This window comes from Athene noctua, unplaced genomic scaffold (genome assembly GCF_965140245.1).
Source record: "Athene noctua unplaced genomic scaffold, bAthNoc1.hap1.1 HAP1_HAP1_scaffold_76, whole genome shotgun sequence".
NCBI lineage: Eukaryota > Metazoa > Chordata > Aves > Strigiformes > Strigidae > Athene > Athene noctua.
Genome location: NW_027437563.1, coordinates 210,241 through 231,558, shown reverse-complemented (window position 1 = coordinate 231,558; position 21,318 = coordinate 210,241). Strand labels below are relative to the sequence as shown.

Genomic DNA, 21,318 nt, shown 5'->3' with positions numbered 1-21,318 from the left:
ATACAAAATCCACCAGCAATCCAAACAGCGGAGCACGCCATAAAAACAACCCCGGCTGCTCTCGGTACGTGTGCAGCTGGGCACGTGTTACCAAGAGCAGAAACCCAGGGTCTGGAGCATCGCTTCACCGTGGGTGTATCCCCGAAACACACGATCACACAGATCCTGGCACCACTGCCCGGGGTTCCTCCTGCACCAAAAAGAATCCTGACACTTCTCTACATTTCCTTCCTCTTTACACCCAGCAGCAGCCAGGGCATTAATTCTGGTTTCTCACCCGTTACACTCTTCCCTTGATTAAAGTGTTTTACAGTAACAGCCACCCCAGGCCAGACTCTAACCCAGATCTCCGGGAACCTCGGCAGATGGGGTCTGGAGGGGAACGCCCGGTACCGCCGGGAGTCTGACAGCGGCGTTCCCTCGAGACAGCTCACCTCCAGCTTTCCAAAACCCCCGAAAACACCCACCGTCCCGGTTAGACCGGGAAGGAGCGAGGAAACGAATCCTTTGCTCAACCTCACTCTTGCCCAAAGTGCAATTTCCACGCGGCCTTGGCGCCCAGAAGCCCCCATTTCACTCTCATTTTTTTAACTCTCCTTTGCCCTTTTGATCCGCCTCTCGCCCACTTTCTCTCTCCCACCAACACGCGCAGACCCTCCGCAGATCCCCCCCCCGGCATGTTCCCGGCCGCCCGCCCCGGGTCCACACACAGAGCCCACGGGAATCCCCCGCCCGGAGGAACCGGCGTCCCGGGACCGAGCGGCCGCACCCGGCCCCGCTGGCCCCGCCGGACCCTCCGGCAGCGCCGAGCGCCGCAGCGCCGACACCGAGACGCGGCGAGCGGAGCGAGCGGCCGGCAGCGGCCTCGGGGCGACGGAGCCACGGCCGCGGCGGCGCTTCCCACCGGCCCCGCCCGGAAGGGCAGGGGAAGCTCGCGCTGGGGCCGATGGCCCCCGCGGAGCTGGAGGAGGTGCCGCTGGCCGGGGGCTCCAGCGGGGACCACAGGGCCCTGGCAGCAGCCCCCGGCCTTGGCTGCGCTTGGGGACCAGCAGCCCCCGGTTCTCGGCCTTTGCAGAGGAGACGACGCGGCCTCCGCGGGGGGGTGTCTGTGAGCCCTGGGCAGGGCTGGGGATGCCACCTGGAGCCAAAGGCTTGCTGCAGCCTCCTCTGCCGGCCTGGGGCACCTCGGGGCGGCCCTTCCCTCCAGGCACCTCCCTGCAGCCCAGAGGTTGTCCCCGACGCTCGCTCGGAGCTCAGGGGGACGAGTGGCACAATGTGCGTGCCGGGAGCAGGGGAGGGAAGAGGCACGAGGGCTCCACGCCAGGTCAGACAGCCCGGGCCAGGGGCTCTCCCTTTCCCAGGCAGGCTCTGCCCTTCCGCTCCCACGCGCGCACACGAAGACACCCCTTGAGATCCGGTACCTGTCCGGGCCTCAGCCCCTGCCCCACGGTTCCCCGTCTTACTGATTTTATTAACAACTGAAATTAAATAGTGTTTGATTCTAATATAAGTATAGAATTGAGATATTTTAGAAAAAATAATTTTACATTTATTGTATTTTGAATCTAGCAACCGACTGCTACTCTAAACTTCCCCGTACAGCCCTGTGCCAAGGCTGAAGGGATTGGTCATGATTGTTTAGTAGGAACGGTTAGAACCTAGGTAACAAAACACGAGGTGATTTGTAAACTGATTTATAATACATACATAGGACTAGAAGAATGCAAGGAGTTGTCAAGGTCCAGGATTAATGGGAACTGAGGGCAGTGACCGTAACAGCTTGCAGGTACCTGCCAAGAAAACCGTGTCCTTAAGCAAAAGGTGATTCCGGCCGGGGGAGATCGCGACCGCTGACCCACGGACCACCTACTCACATTACACCCCAGAGCCATTTCTAGACATTTCTAACCTCTACTGCGCAGAATCGGAAATAGGAAGAGAATATGTTCATGATTTCTTGGAAGCTGTGTGCTTATACATGAAGACCTAATGAATATGTAGGAGTAAGTTCTATAGAAGGTGTATGATTCTGGTGCCTGGCACGTGTTGTTGGTGAGAGCACTCCCCTACACGTCCGGCCGTCAATAAAGGAGTGTCTGCTTATCTGCGTCAAATTGGTGTAGGTAAGTGCTTTTATCCCGGATTTCGGTGACACCCAGAGCTGCCTCAGGCAGACACCAGCCCACCGGGCTCCCAGAGCTGTCGGGGGGGGCAGAGGTCCCAGGAAGGGCCAGGGGGCAGAAAGCCAGCCTGCCCCCAGCTCTGCTCTGCCTGGGAAAGCTGAGCCCAGCCCAGCCCAGCCCCACCTCTGCGGGGAGAGCAGCTGGGCGAGGGGCAGGGGGAGAGGGCTGCCTCCAAACCCAGCTCAGCTCCCCTCGGGGCTTGACGCCGCTGCTTCTGCCTGACAGGAGTGACTGAGGAGCTCCTGGTCCAGCTCTGCTGTGGGCTTGGGAAGAAGGACACAGACCTGCTGTATTCAGCCTAAGAATAACTGCTGTATTGAGACAAAGGGTGCAGCGGGTGGTTGGGGGCATCGGGAGCAGAAGGGGTGGTCGGGGGCATCCAGAGCTTTAGTTCAAAGGGCTGCTGTTTCTTTTTGACTTCGATCAGGAGCCGCCCCTGCTTCTTGATGTGTTCCCGGCAGAGGACATGGTCATCGTCATCATCGTCAGAAGCAGGAGGGTCTGGAGGAGAGAGCAGAGAGGAGCAGGTTGGGGAGGGTCTGCGGGGCCACCTCCGCTGTGCCTGTGTCCCTGGGGAGCTGTGGCCCGTTTTGGAGGGCTGGTGGCATCCCAGAGAGCCCCGTGCCAGGCCCTCGGGCACAGGCACTGTGACGGGCTCTCCCAGCCCAGCGTCCCAGGGTGACCTGCAGGGCCTGGGGATGCCACCGCTGGGGTCCCCCCCCAACACTGCTGGGGCTTCCCACCAAGGTCTGGAGCTGCGGGGCGGTGGCTTCACCTCCGCTTTGGGAAAAAGGGCCGTGAGCTGCAGAAGCTCCTTGTCTGCTCCAAGAGCCTCCAATCAGAGGAGGCCACAGGCAGAGCCAAGCACTGGTTCTTCACCCTCAGGGCAGGGGATTTTGAAGACGAGGGCCCCCTCCCTGCCCCACAGCATCTCCCCTTGTTTCTGCTGGGGCTTAGCGCTTACCACCCCAACAGTTGCCGTCGTTCTCCCACATCCCCACCTAAAACCACGCCCCGTGCTCAAAGCCTTGGAGACAGCCAAGGTCAGACCCAAGGTCTGGAGGCAGCTCCTGGGTCGGGGTCTGCTGGGACAGTGGGAGACAGGCGAGGACGCTCAGAACTGCCTGTGGGCAGGGGCTGGGACAGGCGCTGGGGGACGTGTCCCCGCTGTGCTCTCCTACCCTTGGTGTCCTCCAAGGAAATCTTCAGGCTCCGGGGAGCCTGTGCCATCGTCTGCTCCAGGAGATTTCGGACCTTGACAAAAGTCTGTGAAAGACACCCTGGGTTAACTGCTGAAGGGGAGGGGGTGTTCAAACCCAGGGGTGCTTCACCTCCATGTCCCCATGGGGGGACACCCCGCAGCGCCCAGTGCCCCTTGGGGCTGAGCTGCGCCACGGCTCTTCCCCGGGGCCACGTCCGTGCTCCCATCTAGGAGGACAGCTTGGGACGGGCCACCTGGGAGAGCCCTGTGCGGGTCCCCAAAGACCACCGCAGGGATGGAGCCCCAGCACGCACCGCATTGTCCTCGTTGAGGCTGTGGCTCTCGGGGGGCAGGCTGGCCGTGCGCTGCACCAGGTACTGCAGCTTCTGCCTACAGTGCTGGAGCTTCTCCTGCGTACTCCAGGCCTGGACAAAAGCGTCCTGCAATCGGAGAGAGAACAACTACGTTGGTGGGGAAGAAGAGTCTCTTGGGGTGACAGTGGCCGCTCCACACATCACTGTGCTGTGCCGCTGCACCCCCAGCACCGGCCGGAGCCGTGCTCACCCCCGCACCGCACGGGTACCTGGCCGGGCACCGTGATGCCACGCAGCAGGACGGCCAGGTTGTTGACAGCGTGGTCAAACTGGAGCAGCAGATCCTCCTCCTTCAGCATCTGGGCTCGCATCTGCTCCCGCCGAGCCTCCTCCCGCTGCAGCTCCCTCCTCAGCTCCTCCTCCAGCTTCCTGCAGCCAGACACATTCACATCCATACAACTGCATCAGGGTGCAGAGACACCCCACATCTGTTGCCAAAAGTGCTCGTCTCACCCCCCGCACCGCCTGCAGAGCAGAGATGTTGCCTGCAACCCAACCCCACGCTGCTGGTCCCACTCCCCACGCCAGGCAAGGAGCAAGGGTCCTCCTGGTGCCAACCGCAGCGGGAGCTTTGGGGGCTCTGCCAGGCCCAGCGCTGGGGGAGCACTCTGCTCAGGAAACCTCCCAGAGCAGGAGGGGTGGGGGCTGCAGCAGGACGGGGGAAGAGGGGCCCTGTTGGGACACCCAGGATGCCCACATCCCTCCTCCAAGGGTGGTGGCCCAGTTGGCACGGCTGTCCCGAGGCCAGCAGTACCTGAGGGTGTTGGGGGGCTGGCGACGCTTCAGCTCATCGTGCTTCAGCTCCAGCTGGTGCAGCGTCTCCTTCAGCGCCTGCTGCTTCTCCTTGCACTGCTGGAGATACCGCTCCAGGTCCGCCGAGGCCTTCTGCTGCTCCAGGAACCTGCCAGCCATGTCCTGGCCAGGGGAGAGCACGAGGACTCAGCCCGTGGCCCTCCTGGAGGGTACAGGAGCCGGGCCGTGGCCTCGGGGAGGTCTCTGCCCCAGGGACTGCTGCAGGTTCATGGCATGGAGAAAAGCAGCTCCATCCCTGCCTGCACAGGAGGGGTCTGGGGGGCTGCAGGGGCAGAGCAGAGCAGAGCACCCCACCGGGACACAAGGCCAGCAGAGAGGTCTCGGCTCAGCCCTGCGTTTTAACGGAGATGGGTTTTACTTACCCAGACGTGGGAGCACGGCACCGCAGCCTTGGCCTCCTCCACCTTTTTGGTGACCCAGGCCTTGTACTCCTCCTGGGACTTGGTGTCCTCCAGTTGGGTTCCTGGCGTGGGAGGGAAGCGTCAGGGAATGCTGCCTGCAGCTGTGCCCACGTCACACCCCCCTGCACCCCGCCAGGCACTCACCCGCAAGAGGGTCCTGCAGCTGCAGTTTCGACAAGTCCACGGCGAGCTTGTGCCTGGCTTGCTGCAAGGATGTTCAGCGTCAGCCCCCGAGCTGCTGGCACCCTGGGGGAGCTGGCCCTGCAGGCCCCCCACCCACGGGGGGCTCCGCACTGGTGCCTGTCACCTGCCCGCAGCCCTGCCTGTGCTGGCCCCCCCAGCTCACCTCTCTCAGATGCCTTTTTAAGAATTCCTTGAGCTGCAGCTTCTGCGCGGCCTCGGAGCGGCACCAGAACTCTCTGTCCGCCCGCATCTGGGTTTTTAACTTCTCCACGTCGCCCTGCAGCGTATCAGAGAAGGGAAAATTAGCTGCGGAAGCCGGAATGGACCTTTGGGAGCCAGCTGAGCTTCTGGGATGACCAGTGTCAAAAAGGACACCTGCCCTCCCCGTGCTGAGCACGCTGCCTTCACCGTGGCTGGCGCTTCGGGCAGGCTGTCCCCAGCCCCAGGGCACTCTGGCCCAAGAGCGAGACCCAGGAGGAGCTCTGGAGGCAGCCGGGTGCCGTGGGCAAGCCCAGCTCAGTCTCTGTTGCAGGAAGACTCCCCGGCCAGCCGGGGCGCGTGGTGCTGTCGGTGGGCTCTGGAGTGTGGGAAAGGGCCCCACGGTGCCCCGGGCCATCTCACCTTGGTTACAGCAGCCGCTCTGCGGGCATCTGCAGCCACGAGCTCTGCATCTTCCAGCTCCCTATGGTAGCGTTCAGCCGTCCCACACAGGAGGTCCAGGTGCATAGGCAGGTGGTCCAGCTCCTGGGACAGAGAGAGGCACAGCACGTCACCCCACTGAGCCCCAGGGGTCCCCCACACTGTGACAGGGGGTGGAGGGAGCAGGAGGACCTGGCTGATGCGGGGGGGCGTAACACCAGAGCAACCCCTTGGACACCTCGTTGCCTTGGCAGGGGGAGCGGGTGGGACGATGGCACACAGTGAGGAGGGGCTCACCTTCCGCAGGGCATCCCGCACCTCCACGTACAGGGCTGTCACCTTCTGTGCAGCCTGAACTTTCAAGAGCATCTTCTCGATGCTGTTCTCCAGCTGGCGAATGGCCTGGGGCAGAGACAGGAGGGGGGACACGGGGTGACGCCACGTGCCGAGCCTGGAACCCACCGGGGGGGTGCAGGGCTGGGATGAAGGCCCCTCACGGGTGCTGCCACCCCAGGAAGGGGCCCTGGGTACCTGCAGCTGCGCCTGCTGCTGCTTGTCCTCCTTCTCCACAGCCTGCAGGCGCTGCAGCCGCCTCTGCAGCTCGTCCCGGGCTCGTCTCCGCTGCCTCACCTGGTCCAGCAGCAAGTTACAGGTGTTCACCCGCGCATGGATTTCAGCCCGGAGCTTCTCCTGGGTCACCTGCATGGACATGGGAGCGTTGGCCAGGCCAGAGGCAGGGCTCTCTGGGCACCTTCTCACAGGAGAAGGGTCCTGTCTGGAAAACTGCCCCTGAGGTAGAGCTACAGATGCCAGGACATTGCTGCAGGACATCGTCGCTCCCTTGGCAGGACGGGCTCTTGGAGAGCTTTGCTCTGGGGGGCTGGTCGGGCTAAGGCAGAGCTGGGCAACTACTGAGGGCAGCGCTGGGTCAGGCTTAGGGACTCTGCACAGCGCAGACCCGGGGCTGGGCGCCAATAAAATCCATCGATTGGTGCCCCAGATGTGGCTGCTGGCAGAGAGCGGCGGCACTGCCCTGTCCCTGCAAGAGACCCCAGGGAAAGGCAGCTGCGTGGGGCCAGCACCCCTTGTCCCCACGGCCTTACAGCCAGGTCACAACCCGGGGACAGGTAGGGGAGGGCAGAGAGAGCTTCTCTCTCCAGGGATGCAGCTGGAGCCTGCAGGAACCCGGGCAGCCCTGGGGACACGCAGGCTGGGACGGCCAGGAGCTCTGCTGGGGCCAAGGATCTGCTCGGGGAGCTCCAGGGGGTCCCTTGAGCGGTGGAAGGGGACCCACGGCACCACACGGGAACACCCCGTGTCTCGCCGCACCAGCCCCGTGGGGCTGTCCCTGTGCCGGCCCCCGGCCCCTCCGCCACGCACGCTGTTCTTCCCAGCGCCCCGGAGCCCTGGCCCCCAGCGAGCAGCCCCTGCCCGCCGGAGCCTGCCATGGCCTCCTGCCTCTCCCCGGCATAGCCACACCCGAGGGCTCCTGCGCTTCGCAGACCTGGGAGGTGGTGAGCTTGGGCACTGGGGGCAGGAGAGGGGCAAAGAGAACATCCCCCCAGCCTGGGGACGGTCACATCCAGAGGAAGCCGCATGAGGGGCAAGGGGGGCGCTGTCTCTGCAGGGCCAGCACAGGCAGGGGCACAGTAGACGGGACCTGCCGGTACCTTCTGGGTGCCGCTCGGGGCACGGACGTCCTGCACCGCCTCACACAGGCGGGGCAGCCGCTCGCTCTTCTGCTGGAGCTCTTCCCCGCAGGACCACGTGAAAGCCTCCCTCTCTTGCTCTGCAGGACACGAAGGTGCTGTTGGGACCACGCAGGACGATGGGGGGACCGAGAGCCCCCCGCCCGCCCCGTCCCGTCCCCGCGCAGCCCAAGGGGCAGCACCTTGCAAGGCGATGACGGTGCGCAGATCCCGGGCGTGCTGGCTGAGCTTTGCCTTCCGGCCCGGCACGGAGCTGGTGCTCCTGCCTCGGCCCTTCAGCCCCGCCGCGCGTGTGGCATCCATCGCAGCTCCTCGCGCACTGGAGACAGCCCGGGCTGTGGCCACGGGTGGAGCCCAGCTCCCCGCGCCCGGGAACTGTTGCCGGGGCACGGAACAGGTGAGGTCATAATCGGTTACCGAGCAGGCGAAGGCAGGGCGGGCAGGGGAGATCCCCGCTCTCCTTCCCATCCCCGTGGCTACGGCAGCTGCCACCCGCCCAGCCGGGGGAGCCCCCCAAGCCCCGCCAGAAACAGGGCGAGGGGCATTTCAGGGAAAACAGCTGCACACCCGTACCCAAACACGGCTCCGGCGCTCTCCTGCGAGCTGCCAGCTTGTCTCAGATGCCCAGAGGCGTCTCCCTAGATACGCACCTTTGGAAATGTCAGTTCCTCACTCAGGAAACGCTGGTGCAGGGAGTTACGCTCCGGTTGGAGCGGGCAAGAGCAAACCAGCTTAGATTTAGTTTCTGTAACTCGAGATCTTCACCCTGTTGTGCTCCAGGTGCTGGCCACAGAAACCAAGGGAACAACTCCCCCCCTGGGTTGGTCTTCCCAGGAAGACCGTTTTGCCAAAGAGGAGGTGCGAGCTCATAGCCAGCAGAAGTCAGTGCTAACTGCAGAGCTGCGTGGGAAAGGGCCTGTCTGCCCCTTCCCCACCTGCCTTCTGACAGGGTGGGAGCTACACACACGTCTTCCAGGCACCCAAATTAACAGTTTTGGTCCGTAGCCCATTCAGTGATAGACATCAACCAGCTTTTCAGAACTATTAGACCTATACAGGCCACGAGATTATCATAAGAATACATTATTAAATCAGAAGGAAATTGCCTGGTTTCTACCATAATCAATCTGCGTTGACCATAAGATAATGTAAACCAGTCCCGCAGGGAAACAGACCGACAGATATCCAAGAGCCCTGCAGAACGGCCCTCAAGATCCAAAGCCCCACTTCCCAAAATTACAGGCCAGAGACAAGTCACAAATGACTCAGTGCTTCCCCTTCCCAAGGGGCACAAAGCACAGTTCCATACACACAACCACACAAGCTGCTCTTCCAGCAAAGCCTCGTGCTTCGCACCTGGGTCTCTTCCGCACGCTGGTTTACAGCAGATGATGTGTAACACCCCCCCTCCTAAAATCCACCAGCCCACTGTTGTTCCGGTAGTGCTGACCCTCACAGGGACCCAGCCTCAGTGACCCGGGTCAGGATGAGCCCCCACATGGGGAGCACCTGCGGGCACAGATGCAGACCCAGATGCCCTGCCGTGAGCCGCTGGCACTGAGGCTCCAGCCAGGCCGGTGGCACAAGGAACATCCTTTCCTCTTGCCAAAGCTTAACCGTGGTGTTACAAGAAAAAAACCCAGCGTGGTTTGGCGCAGGTGTAAGTACTCTGTGAAACACAAAACCAGTTTAATGCCATGTTACAGCGTCCAATTCCTTCTGCAGAGCTGAGATAATGCTCCTTCCACCCTCTTACGCCACGCTCTTGTGCTGAGAAAGCTTTTAGAGAGGCTCCATCTCGTCTGCATCTCCACAGCACCCAGCAAAACGCCACCCCCACCTCGTGCCAGGCCTTTGCAACCAACAGCAGAAGAGGGAATTCAGAACATCAGCTCCGACACGAACAACAAAAGGTCGATACTTTGCCTGCTTTGGCAGCCCAAGTGTCAGCAAAGAAAGCAGAGTTGTGGCTCATCTCATAACAGGAAAGAAACAGCAGCTCCCACGGTCCCTAACCAGTGCTGCCCCTCACCCCCCGGCACAGCACACCGACCGAGGCGAGGGTGGATGCTTCTGCACTGGAGAGCCACGGACAAACCACACTGAGCCCTGGGCAGCCACAGCAAATGGGGAGGTTTGAGTGGAGGCTGCGTGTGGGCAGGCTCACTGCCAGCCGCGTGCGGAACGACCAATCCTGTCCGGCATTCCTTGAACTCCGGAATCCTTCCGCCTGATCCAAATGAGGGCAAGAACCCAGCACCTGTCTCAAGCCCTTTGACAAGACTTTGTAAAGTGCAAGGAAGCGGAAGCGCATGGGAAAAAAGCTGCAGAACAAAACTCAGCCTTGATTTCCATCAAGTCAAGCAACAGGAGATGGATGCAAAATGAGATTAAGATCACCTGCAGAGATGGGAGCAAACATTTGTCAGACACACTCACCTCCACAGCCTCACTCTGCCATCCCATAAAGGCAGGACAACAAAGAATTATGACTACCTGTGACTGCACACCTGGCTCATCTGCTAGTGATTCCCACAACAGGCGACACGTGCCTGCAAAAGAGGTCACAGCTGGACCCTAAATCCTTTCAAACCCACTGTACTGCACAAGGCAGAACCTGCTATTCCATCTCCCACATGCAGAGGAGTTACACTGACACCCGCCAAATCCCCGCGGAAAACTGTCAGGCACATTTCAAATGCACGTAACTCGTGTATGAAGAAATGCCTGTGACATAACCCTGAAATGCACAGGTTTTCATCAAACTTGCTATCATAGCTTCCATGTGGAGATTCAGATCCTGAAACCCAAAGCACTTGCCTGTGCTGGTAGGAATTACTCCAAGACAACAGATCCCATCAGTGTAAAACAAAAGTGTCAGACTAATTTTACACAGTTCAGTATTCTCCAAGAGAAAAAAAAATGGCTAAAGGGACAACACAACTCACCTGAAAAAGAAAAATTCTCATGGCACAAACTCATAGCCGCTGAAGTGAGGGTGTGACTCGAACCAAGAGGCGCTGGGTTTAATCAGCTGAATCTGCCCACCTGGGAGCAAGAGTCTGACCACGATAAATTACTTCCATAAATGCAGATCACCCTGGTCTCTCACATCAAATCTTCAGCATTTATTTACGTTCTAGTAAAGAACTGCACCTGCGGATCATTTTACAATTCAAGTGTTTGCATAAACCTGTTGCACGTCAGCGCGCACACTCCCCAGGAGATTCACCACCAGGACAAAGTCATTCTCTCTCCCAGCTAATGACAGGGACAGCCACCAGGTCAGGCTCCCGCAGGAAATATTTACACAGCCGTATCCTGCCACCCCTCTGGAAACGACACCCCCCTGGGAGAGAGCTGAGAGGTCACACCCAAGCGGCGCTGAGGGCCCTTTCTCCGTGCCCTGTCTGCTGGCAGGAGCGTGGAACCAGAAGCGCAGACTGCGGCCAGGCAGATCAGCCCTGCGGAACAGGAACAGAGGGGCCAGGAATGAGAACGACAGCAGTTAACGCTTCAAAATCACGCCAGAAACCTGGGACGTGGCCCCTGAACTGCGGTTCTGTACCATCAGTGACAGCGAAAGGCTGAGCCACAGCCGTGCGCCCTCCTGTCTCGTCAGCTGGCAGCAGCGCATCTCCAGAAGGGCAGGGACACTTCCGCGCAGCCAAGAGTGGGTGCCAGTCCCACACCGACACCGGCACTCTGGGGATTTAACCCTTTGCAGAGGCAAGAGGGCAGCGGTCAGCTGCCACGGCAGAACAACTCTTTGGCATCTCCCCGAGGAAAAGGCAGCAGATCAAACACTGCAGCTCCCAGCTCCAGACCAGCGTCTGTGCTCAGACAGGAGCTGCCCTTGGATCCGAGGGGCGACTTCGCCCAGAGCCACGCGAGCCTGATCCACCCAGAGATACTTGTACTGCTGCAGTACCTCGTGCGTGCAGCACGCAGGCCTCTCGCTGCCCGAGCAGAGCAGGGAGAGAGGAGAGAGTCGTCTGAATGATGCCTCAGCCAAAGTCACAGACAGCAATGGATTGTCACTGCCTGCGTACAAACCCACGCCACACTGACTCAGCCGTGCTCAGCACCACAGCAACCAGCATAAAGTATCTGATTGCTGTGCTCGCTCTTTATTCATCAGCTGGACTACGATATGTGGTTTCTCTGGTTTGCAATACTCTGTGATCATAGTGTCACCACATTTTGTCAGTGCTCTGTGCATCTCGTTGAAACCGCAGGCTGTGGATCTTATTTTGAAGTGAGATTTCTTATTCTGTGCTTATTGCTCCCAGGGAGGCTGCCCAGGAGTGGTGGGGGGGGCTGGAGGGACGGATGGGCCCTGCTGTGAATCCTTGTAAATATGAACTGAACTTGTCCTAATGTACTCGAATGAAGCCAGACTGACTGCCTGATGTCTGACAAAAATAGCAACAAGCCAAGGCACTTGTAGCTGGCTTTTTTAGGCAGTCTTCATAGGGAGCTTTTGATATTGATTGATTTCTGGAAGGCAAGACAGCAGTGGGGAAAGAAAACTGCAGCTTCGGGCACCTGCTAACCAGGTCCCTACTGCAGTTTATGAACACAGAAAACGAGTTATCTGTAAGGAAAGTTTCAGTAGAAGTAAGGCTGGATTTGCGCCTCTCTATCTGCTGCAAAGAAGAGATTACCGGGCAGTGCCTACACCTCAAATGCACGCCTGTGTGTTAATGCGGCTGTCGAGGTCTTTTCAGGGGTACTTCTGAACCGCAGGTTGTGTGCCTGACTGGTGTGAGTCCTGGGATGAGCCAGCTCCTGCTGATAGTTTTAGCTCAGAGGATGTGACAGGCTGGAAACCACCTTTGTTGTGGACCCCCGATGTCGGAGGTGTGGATATGTTGCTGATGGCCCCCTGGCCTGGAGATGTGGGAAGTTTTGCCAACAGTCTGCTAAGGATTTTGTTTTCTGCTGGAACAGGTTTCCAGATGGCTTTAACAAATGATTGCCTTTCTGCTTGCTGTGGCTATCTGCAGAAGGGCCCTCCTGTTTGTCTGGATTTAACCAGTGTAAGGGCTTTGCAGGAGGACTGCCTGAAACAGCCTTCTCCCTACGGAGATCACTAGCATTTGTGTAGAAAAGCAGGGGTTCGGTCAGGAAAGCTCGGAGTGTCGTGTTGTGCTCAGACCAGGATCTCTGTCTCCTGGAGATGCTGTTCAACTGGACTCATACTCCAACTAAATCTTTCCGAGTCCTACAGAACAGAGTCCCATGGGCTCATGACGTTGTAGTCGGTGCTCAAGTGGCAATGTGTGATTTGCCATCGCTTCGCCAAGGCAAAGCCCATTTCAAGGTAACAGTCCCACAAAAAGCCCAGGACTGCAGTCTTCTCAGTCCTTTGTAGCCTCCACACTGCCAGGGTGTTGAGGCTGTTTCATCAGAAGTGAAGTTCATCCTAATCCTGGGGTTTCTTTCCTCGCCTGTCTGGACCAAGCAACCCCTGGTCATTCATAACTGGTCCTGCTCTGCCTTCAGCCTAGGTAACTTCTGCTTCCTCGTTCCCATCTTCTTCTGAAAGAAACATCACAGTTGTGATAAACATGAAAAGGCTGAAAGTTTACACCATTAGATCTCACATGCAATATGGTTTATAAAATGGTTTTATATAATAGCCTCTTCATTTCCCTCTTCTGTGTCGGTAGCTCTGAACATTTAATTTGGTCTACGGGAGTCTACTGAGCCGTGAAGCAGTGTTCAGAAGGAGGCCTTACTCGGGATTTCTTCAACCGCATTAAAATAAAAGCTGCTTGCTCCCAACAGCCAAGCCACTGCACACCCACGACGTCCCATTTCACCTCTGGACACTCATCACCGCCAGCTTCCAGCTCTCTGCCTGGCTCCGGGGAGGAAGAAAGGTCCCACATCAGCTAACTGCAGCTGCAGTGCCCGCACACTGGGAGAGAGCTGTAACGAGGAACTTTAATGGGCACTAAATACAACAGCAACCTGCACGTGTTCCAGCCAGTGCCTGCTCTGGGCTCTGTGAGGCAGGCGGTGCTCCAAGGGGCTCTTCACAGGAGCTGTCTGCAGGTTTATGCCAGGGGTACTGAAAGAAGGAGCAGAGCCATGTCTGTCACTGTTTTCCAGGACATTTCAAGACAAAGACCCAGACAAACCCCACCTCTAGCCAATACCTCAATCCCTCCCCAGTTCCAAGCCCCTGGCAGGCCTTATCCAGTCACTTTTGCTGTGAAGCAGCAAGCCCCACAAATGTGACACACAGGGTGTTGTGAAACTAGGCTGTGCCAGATCTCCAGCACGTGGCCCTGAATGGGATCCTGGGACAAGGACACGAATGAGAGAGATGCTTGCAGGGGCTTTTCTCATCCTGCAGACACCATGAGCCAGAAGCAGCCCTCAGATGGCTCCAGAGCCGCTTCAGACCTGGCTACTGATGCAGGTGCTGGGGCCAGCTGGAGCTGTTTGCACTGGGTTTAGAAAGGTGTGTTCATCATTTCCAGCACCCTTGGATGGCTGCAACATGCCACATCCAGCAATGTATTCGTACTCCCTTGCTCCACAAACAGGTCCAGAATCAGCTTTGCCATTTAAGCCTCTGCTTCCTCTTGTGCTCTTCCTCATCCCAGAGAGCTCACCGACAGCAGGGCGTTTGCCCAAGTTTAGCCCAGGACAGCCAGCACGGTGACACTGACACACAAAAACCCCTACGTGCAGTCATTTTTAAAGCTGGGCAGCCAGGAGCCAGGTCTGCAAAGAAACAATACTCAGAAGACGGCCAGGACTCCACCAGCCATGGCGTTCAGCCAGCTCTGGTCCTGCCTCCTCCATAACAGGATATAACCACGCTGTCAACGTTTACTGTCCCGACACACATAATATTTTGCTCCAGTAATACTGCAGAGAGCTCTTGCTTCTACAGGGGAGGTATCTGCAAGTCCTGCTTCCTGACCCTCACCTCAGCCAGCCTTGGCAGCACCTCGCCAAAGCTCACAGCTCCATTGCATGTGCCCTGCACTACGGGAAACTGCCACTAACTTTGCCTGCGTTGCCTTCTGCCACTAAGGGCAGGAGGCGCAGCTGGAGATGACCCCAAAGAAGCCCAGAATGGAGGCTCCTTCCCAGGAGGAGGCTGGGGCTTGTGGTGCTGGAGGCAGGCTCATTCTGGCCTGTAGATCTGCAGCTACAGCACACAGGCAGTGCTGTGGCAAGAAAGGAAGGAGCAAGGAGGGCCAGGGCAGGCTGGAAGAAGGCAGATGGGCTCTGCAAAAATCTAAGGGGAAAAATCATTGCTGAAGCCTGTGGTGGAACCAGGGCCCTTTAGATCTTCAGTCTAACAGCCTCCCAGCTGAGCTCCTTCAGCAATGCCCCAGCAGCCCTTGACCCTGCCTCACCCCTGCCAGGCTACAGGCTGACACCCATAAGGAGAAGTCCTTGGGGATGTGCCCAGGAAAAAGCTGAGCCCAGTGCCAGGCAGAGTGGCCCTGGGTTCTCCCTGCCTCCATGGCCAGATGGGCTCCAGGAGCGGGAATGCAAAATGTGTGTTGGGCCTTGATTACAAAAGTGACGGTGGCGAAGGAAAGTGGGCAGGCCAGGTGTGTGCAGCTGTCAAGGCTGAGGATGGAAGAAGTGTAGGGTTGTGGAAGACCTCTCTCATAGGGAAGGGAAGGCCCAGGAGAGGCCGAGCTTTTCCTAGTGCCATAGGCTTTTGCTTATTTTTGCTTGAGCAAGATCATGGGACATCATGTTTAGGGGGAAAGAAGGCTGGAAAACCTTCAAGGATCTGGATTGCACAGCCTCTCAGGGTAACCTCTTCCAGTAAGTGACCTCATGGTTATGACCTCATCAACCTTCAGGGTCCACATCTCCCACCTGAACGTTCATTCATCTTTTGTCCCTTGCCTCTCATTTCCCTACCATGCACCTTGATGAAGAGCATGGCTCAATGTTCTTAACTGTCTGACAGGTACTGAAATGCTCCTATGATGTTTCCCAAAGCCTTGTCATCTCCATACTGGACCGTGTTCCCACAGCCTTTCCTCGGGTGGGAAGTTCTCCAGCCCCCTGCACGCTCCCATACACACAATTCTATTGGTGTGCCTTCAATGAACTTGCTCCAGTTGATCAACGTCTTTCCTGTAGTGGGGCAGGAGGCCCCAGACTTGGTGCAGACCTGGGCATGTGGTCTAGTGAGCACTGAATAGAGGGGGAGAATTCCCTCCCCCTCATCTCCTGGCCATGCTCCTCTTCATACAGCCAGGACGCTCTTGGACTTCTTGCCTGCCAGGGCTAACTGCTGACTCACGTGTTACTGGTCACTGATCCCCGTCTTACTGGAGCAGTCCGGCATCTCTCGTCCAAGGGCCAGACACCCTTCAGAGCCCACACAGACTTTAGGAGGACGCTCCCCCCATGCTGCTGGCACTGCCAAGGGACAAGATTTTCCAGGGACAGAGACATCTGCATTGACTTTGACCAGCTTCATTCTCAGACGACACAGAAACACTTGGGGGAGAAAAAAATACCACCACAAGAACTGCTTGCCGTGTCTTTAAAGGACCCATCAGCAGCCTCTGGTGCGGGAGTTTCCTATAGAGAAGAAATGGAACACTATGGATTTTTTTACTTTTAAAGGAAGAAATGTGAATTATGTCTATATTTTTACCATTTAGTTAGCTAGTCAGTTATTTTCCGTGGACAGGAGATATGTTCTGCTTAGAGAAGAAGTAGTTTATAAATTCAGCACGTTTGCTTCTTGAGATGTTTTTCTATAACCTATTAAATATTCTATATTCAAAGAACCCTCTATTTTAGCAGCAGCATCCCTTAACAGCGGGGCGATAGGGGAAATGCAGTTTGGGTCGGGGTCGGGTTGGGGGGGGTGAGGGGCTACAGGGGCGTCTCCTGTGAGAACCTGCTGGAAGCTTCCCCGGCCCCAAGGCGGCCCCGCTGCCGGCCAAGGCTGAGCCCGTCAGCGCTGGTGGCAGCGCCGCTGTCAGAAGGTGTTTAAGAAGCCGGGGGAGGAAGCCCCAGAAAGAGCTGGAAAAGCTGCAGCGGGGAGAGGAGGGCAGAGTTTGCGTGTGCCCCCGTGGGAGGGGCATTCTGCGAGCGCGCGCATCGCTGGGAGCTCGCTGGGAGCTCGCGGGTGGGCGCAGGGGCGGGTGCACGCGGGGTGGGTGCGTGCAGGGGGTGGGAGGGTGCATTCCTCGTGCTGCAGCGCGTGTGTGTGTGTGTGCGCACACTCGGGGTGTGTGTGCACACTGCGCCTTGCGCTCTGTGTTCCAGCGTGTCTCTTGCAGAGCGGGTGTGCGCACGCTCCGGGTGGGCATCGCACCTTCTCTTTGTACCCCGCGTGTGTCTGCAGGCAGTGTGTGTGTGCGCACGTGCCCCAGAGATCTCTGCGTGTCACATTGATTTTTCCTGGCCTCTTTCTGGCCCCCACGTGCCGGTCTTCTCTGTGCCGGGGTGGCTCTGAGCACCCTCCTCTCTGGTAATCAGAGACCCCATCCAGGAAATTATCTATCTTATCTCTGGAACTTGGGAAAGCATCTCAGTGACTTCTGAGGGGAAAAAAAGAGGAGGGGAAAAAAATTTTAAAAGGGTTATTAGTCAAGAGTCCCCAGCTGGAGTTGCCACTTTTACTAGAAGAGGGAAGAGTTCTGGCAGCGGTTTGCCAGTGATGAAGTAACGGTGGGGCGGGAGGGCGGGACGGGCTCCACCGGGAAGTTGTGAGATGGCAGGGAAAGCACAATGAAGTGAACAACAAGGCAATAAACCATGGGGCCTTTGGTGCAGATGCGGAAGGAAGAGGAGCTCTGTGGCGGCCAGCTGGGCGGTGCTGGTGGCAGGGCCGGGCCGGAATGCACCCCATCCCTGCGCCCCCGCCCCGCCCCGTTTGCATCCTGTGAGCCGTGGCAACCGCGGAACATGCCGGGGCTCCCTGGGCAAAGGGGCCGTGGCAACCACTGAACGTGCCGTGGCAACCATGGAACATGCTGGGGCTCCCTGGGCAAAGGGGCCGTGGCAACCTCAGAACGTGCCGTGGCAACCACGAACGTGCCGTGGCAACCATGGAACGTGCCGGGGCTCCCTGGGCAATGGGGCCGTGGCAACCACGGAATGTGCTGGGGCTCCCTGGGCAGTGAGCCTGCGGCTGGGCAGTCACGCAGCGGATGAGCAATGGGCTGCATCAGCAGCTGTCTGCCTGTCCCGGCGTTTCTCGCCCCCAAACCCTGCCGGGCGCCTCCGGCCCCTTCCCCTTCCCGCCGTGCCAGGATCCGCCGCCCATGTTGGCGTTGGCGCTGCTGGACGTCCCGGCGCGGCGGCGCCACCACCCAGTTCTGCCCGGCCATGGCCCGTCCCCCACTTCCCCTGGGGCCGGCCAGGAGCCGCAGCATCGAGGCCGCCCCCTCCGTCCCTGCCTCCCCCGTGTCCATCTCCTTCTCCTCGGGCTCTCCCGCCCGCCTGGAGCCGCTCGGCAGCCTGAGCGCCGGCACCGAGCCCCCGGTGACTGGTCCGGGTCTGGAGCTGCCAAGCCCGGCCCCGGAATGGAGCGAGGGGGCCGCGGTGCCGGTGCCGGAGATCACCTCGGCGGCCCATCTCCGTTCCGGGAGCGGCGGGGAGCGACACGCGGCCACAGCAGCGCCCGGTCAGAGCGGGCCGGGCCGGTTGAGCGGGGGGGCGGTTGGGCGGCCGGGGCGGAGGGATGACGGTCCGGTCTGGCCCACAGGGACGGAGAAGGGGCGGCTGGAGGAGCTGTACCGGCAGGGGCCGCTACTGGGGAGCGGCGGCTACGGCTCCATGTACTCGGGCACCCGCCGCTCCGATGGCAGCCCGGTAAGTGGCGGGACGGCGGCGGGGCGGGGGGAGGAGGAGCAGGAGGAGGAGGCTCATCCCGCCGCTCCCCTTGTCTTGCAGGTGGCCATCAAACACGTGTCCCGGGAACGCGTCACAGCGTGGGGTGAGCTGGTGAGTGACCGGGGCTGCCGGGAGAAACCGGGGTGTCACGGCCTGGGGGATAAGGGGAGGCCCAAGAGGGTGGAAACCGGGACACCACGGTGGGAGCGGGCGGGGAGTCACTGGGGGACACGGAGCATCCCAGGGGAATGGGCTGTCCAGTACCGTGGCGGGGTGGGAGGGGGGCACAGGAGCACCCCCTTGGCAGGGGGGATCCCCAGGCACCGGTGGGGTCGGGTGGGGGCACTGGGGCACCCCAGGCGGGGGCTACCGGCCCCCTGCCCCGTCCCTCTGACGGCATCGCGTCCCCCCGCAGCCCAGCGGCACTCGAGTACCGATGGAGATCGTGCTGCTGAACGCCGTGGGCTCCTCCGGCTTCCGTGGCATCAGCCACCTGCTCGACTGGTTCGAGCTGCCGGACAGCTTCGTCCTGGTGATGGAGCGTCCCGAGCTCGTGCAGGATCTCTTCGATTTCACGCTCGAGAGGGGATCCTTGTCGGAGGAGGTGGCGCGGGGGCTGTTCCGGCAGGTGCTGGAGGCCGTGCGGCACTGCAACGCCTGCGGTGTCCTGCACCGGGACATCAAGACGGAAAATATCATCATCGACCTCGCCACCGGCGAGCTGAAGCTCATCGACTTCGGCTGTGGCACCTTCCTCCAGGACGCGGCCTACACCGAATTTGCCGGTGAGCCCACACCCGGGGGGCTGCTCCCGGCACTGCACGGCCCAGCCTGGCCGGGTACCGGTTCCCCCTTGGGAGGGGGCGTGGGGGAATTAATTACTCATCCGGCTGCCAAGTTGCTTTTTGGCGCGGGGTGGATGTTGTGAAATGAGAGCCGGCTCCCAGCCGCTGCCACCCACCCTGCCCGGGGCTGGGGAGGGGGGAGCCAGCCTGACAAAAACAAACACCGGTGGGGTTGCAGAGGGTGTGGGTGCGGGGGGGCCTGCAAAACCCGTATACTGGCCAGTTTGGTTTGCAGGCGTGGAAGGGCTTGGGCTGCTCCGCTCCCCTTGTTTGCCTTGGCTTTTTAGATTTTTTTTCTTTGGCAAGGGGTTTTTTTTGCACATAACAGCCGGGCACGTGCTGCCCTCTTCTCTCACCGGTGGCTTTCTTTACAACCCAAAGTTTGTAAGCAAGAGTCCCATGTTGGCGAGGGGGTGGCGGGTCACACCGTGCGTTGTCCCCTCCGCCACCGGTGCAGCCCCCGTGTCCCCAGGGACGCTCGGGTGAGGATCTGGGAGTGGGCACCGTCCACCTGACGAGCTCCGCCTGTCTCCTGCAGGAACACGAGTGTACAGCCCGCCGGAGTGGGTCCGCTTCCACTACTACCACGGCAGGTCAGCAACAGTCTGGTCCCTGGGCATCCTGCTCTACGACTTGGTCTGCGGGGACGTCCCCTTCAAGCAGGATGAGGACATCGTCAGGGGCCAGCTCTTCTTCCCCCAGCCGATCTCCCACGGTGGGTACCCGGCGTCATGGCGGGCAGCGGGTGTGGGAGACGGCTCCGGGCGCAGGAGCATCCCCGCTCTTAGGGCTGTGGAGGAGGGTGATGTCCCGGGGTCAGCTGGGGGAGGTGGCGCGTGAGGAGGGTGATCTCCCGCGGTTACCAGGGGGAGGTGGCACGTGTCCTGCCATCCCGCTCTCCTCCAAAACAGCTCCTGGACTGGGAGGTTTGGGGGTAGCTCTGAGCACAGCCAGCATGGCCCGGGCACTGCGGACGGTGGGGGAAGGTGGACAGGAGCCTTCTCTGACCGGTGGTATCTGGTTTCTCTCCCCAGAGTGCGAGCATCTTATCAGGTGGTGCTTGTCCTTGCAACCTTCAGACAGACCATCCCTGGAGGACATTTTCAACCACTCCTGGCTGCAAGGCATTCACCAGCCCTGGGAGATGGCAGACACCCCGCCTGCACGCTTTGGCCTGGGACCCTGGCACATAACTGTCGGGGGAGGCAGCGCCTCCGCCGAAGGCCTGACACAGAGAGAACTGTTTGACCCTGACCAGCTTGTTGTGTACCCCCGAGCAGCTGGACAAGTCCCGGAGGAGCGCTCTGTCAGCCAGCCTGAGAATGGAAATGATAAGCTGAAGAAAAATACTGTGGTTATCAGATACCTGAGCAGTGTGGAATTTCCAGAAAAGTAGCAATAAAATAATAGTCTAATATCCGTGTAACCAATGAGAATGATGTGTGGATAAAAGGATAAAGTAGATAAGATATGAGAGGAGCCGTAAAGGAGGCTATTCTGCTGCAAAAACATTGTTGTGTCCATCTCTACCACAACACCTCTCCTTGGGTTCTCCTGACCCCGCGTGACAGGAGTAGGACATCAAAATTAAATATGAACCTGCGCTCTCTGCCTGGCTCCTACTTCCGTGGACAAGTCACAGATTCCCTGCCCAGCCTCACAGGGTTCAAGTCCCTCCCTGTCCTTCAGCAGCCGCTCTCATCCTGCCCTTTCCCACCGCCTGCGTTTGTTTCCCCTCCAGTTCTCCCACAAACACGCATCAAATGATCACTTGACGTGGGGAATTTTAATACGCTGCGGGTAATTCAGGTTACCGCTCCTGTCAGAGGAGGCGATTCAGAGCGCGCTTCGCTAGAGAATCCTGCCCTTGAGACAGAGACCGTCTGGAAACAAAAGAAAAGAATAAAAACAGAATTGCCAGAGAGATTGACTGCACCCACCTGCATTCTGCAACCCCAGCAGGCTCTGCTGGCGAGGACGCGCGACCAGGCTGGTCGGTGCCCCTGTGTATTTGAAGCACACCCAGAAACCAAAGGCGGCGTTCAGGCTGAGCAGGGATGCCAGTGGGAGTTCTAGAAGAAACAGAGAAGTTTTTACCGTCGCTTGAGCACGGGGAGTAACC

General features: G+C 59.3%; 1 protein-coding gene across 1 annotated transcript; it reads right to left on the bottom strand.

Annotated features, from left to right (window-relative positions):
• Nucleotides 1-3,126: 3,126 nt before the first annotated feature.
• On the bottom strand, nucleotides 3,127-7,806 carry LOC141955025 (coiled-coil domain-containing protein 183-like). Its single transcript, XM_074895088.1, has 11 exons — nucleotides 7,465-7,806; nucleotides 6,326-6,493; nucleotides 6,092-6,196; nucleotides 5,777-5,899; nucleotides 5,319-5,432; nucleotides 5,117-5,177; nucleotides 4,934-5,034; nucleotides 4,513-4,673; nucleotides 3,968-4,157; nucleotides 3,699-3,824; nucleotides 3,127-3,449 (listed from the first exon to the last, which is right to left on the bottom strand). The coding sequence occupies exons 1-11, from the start codon at nucleotides 7,804-7,806 to the stop codon at nucleotides 3,228-3,230; spliced, it is 1,713 nt and encodes a 570-aa protein (XP_074751189.1). The 3' UTR covers nucleotides 3,127-3,227.
• Nucleotides 7,807-21,318: the final 13,512 nt, after the last annotated feature.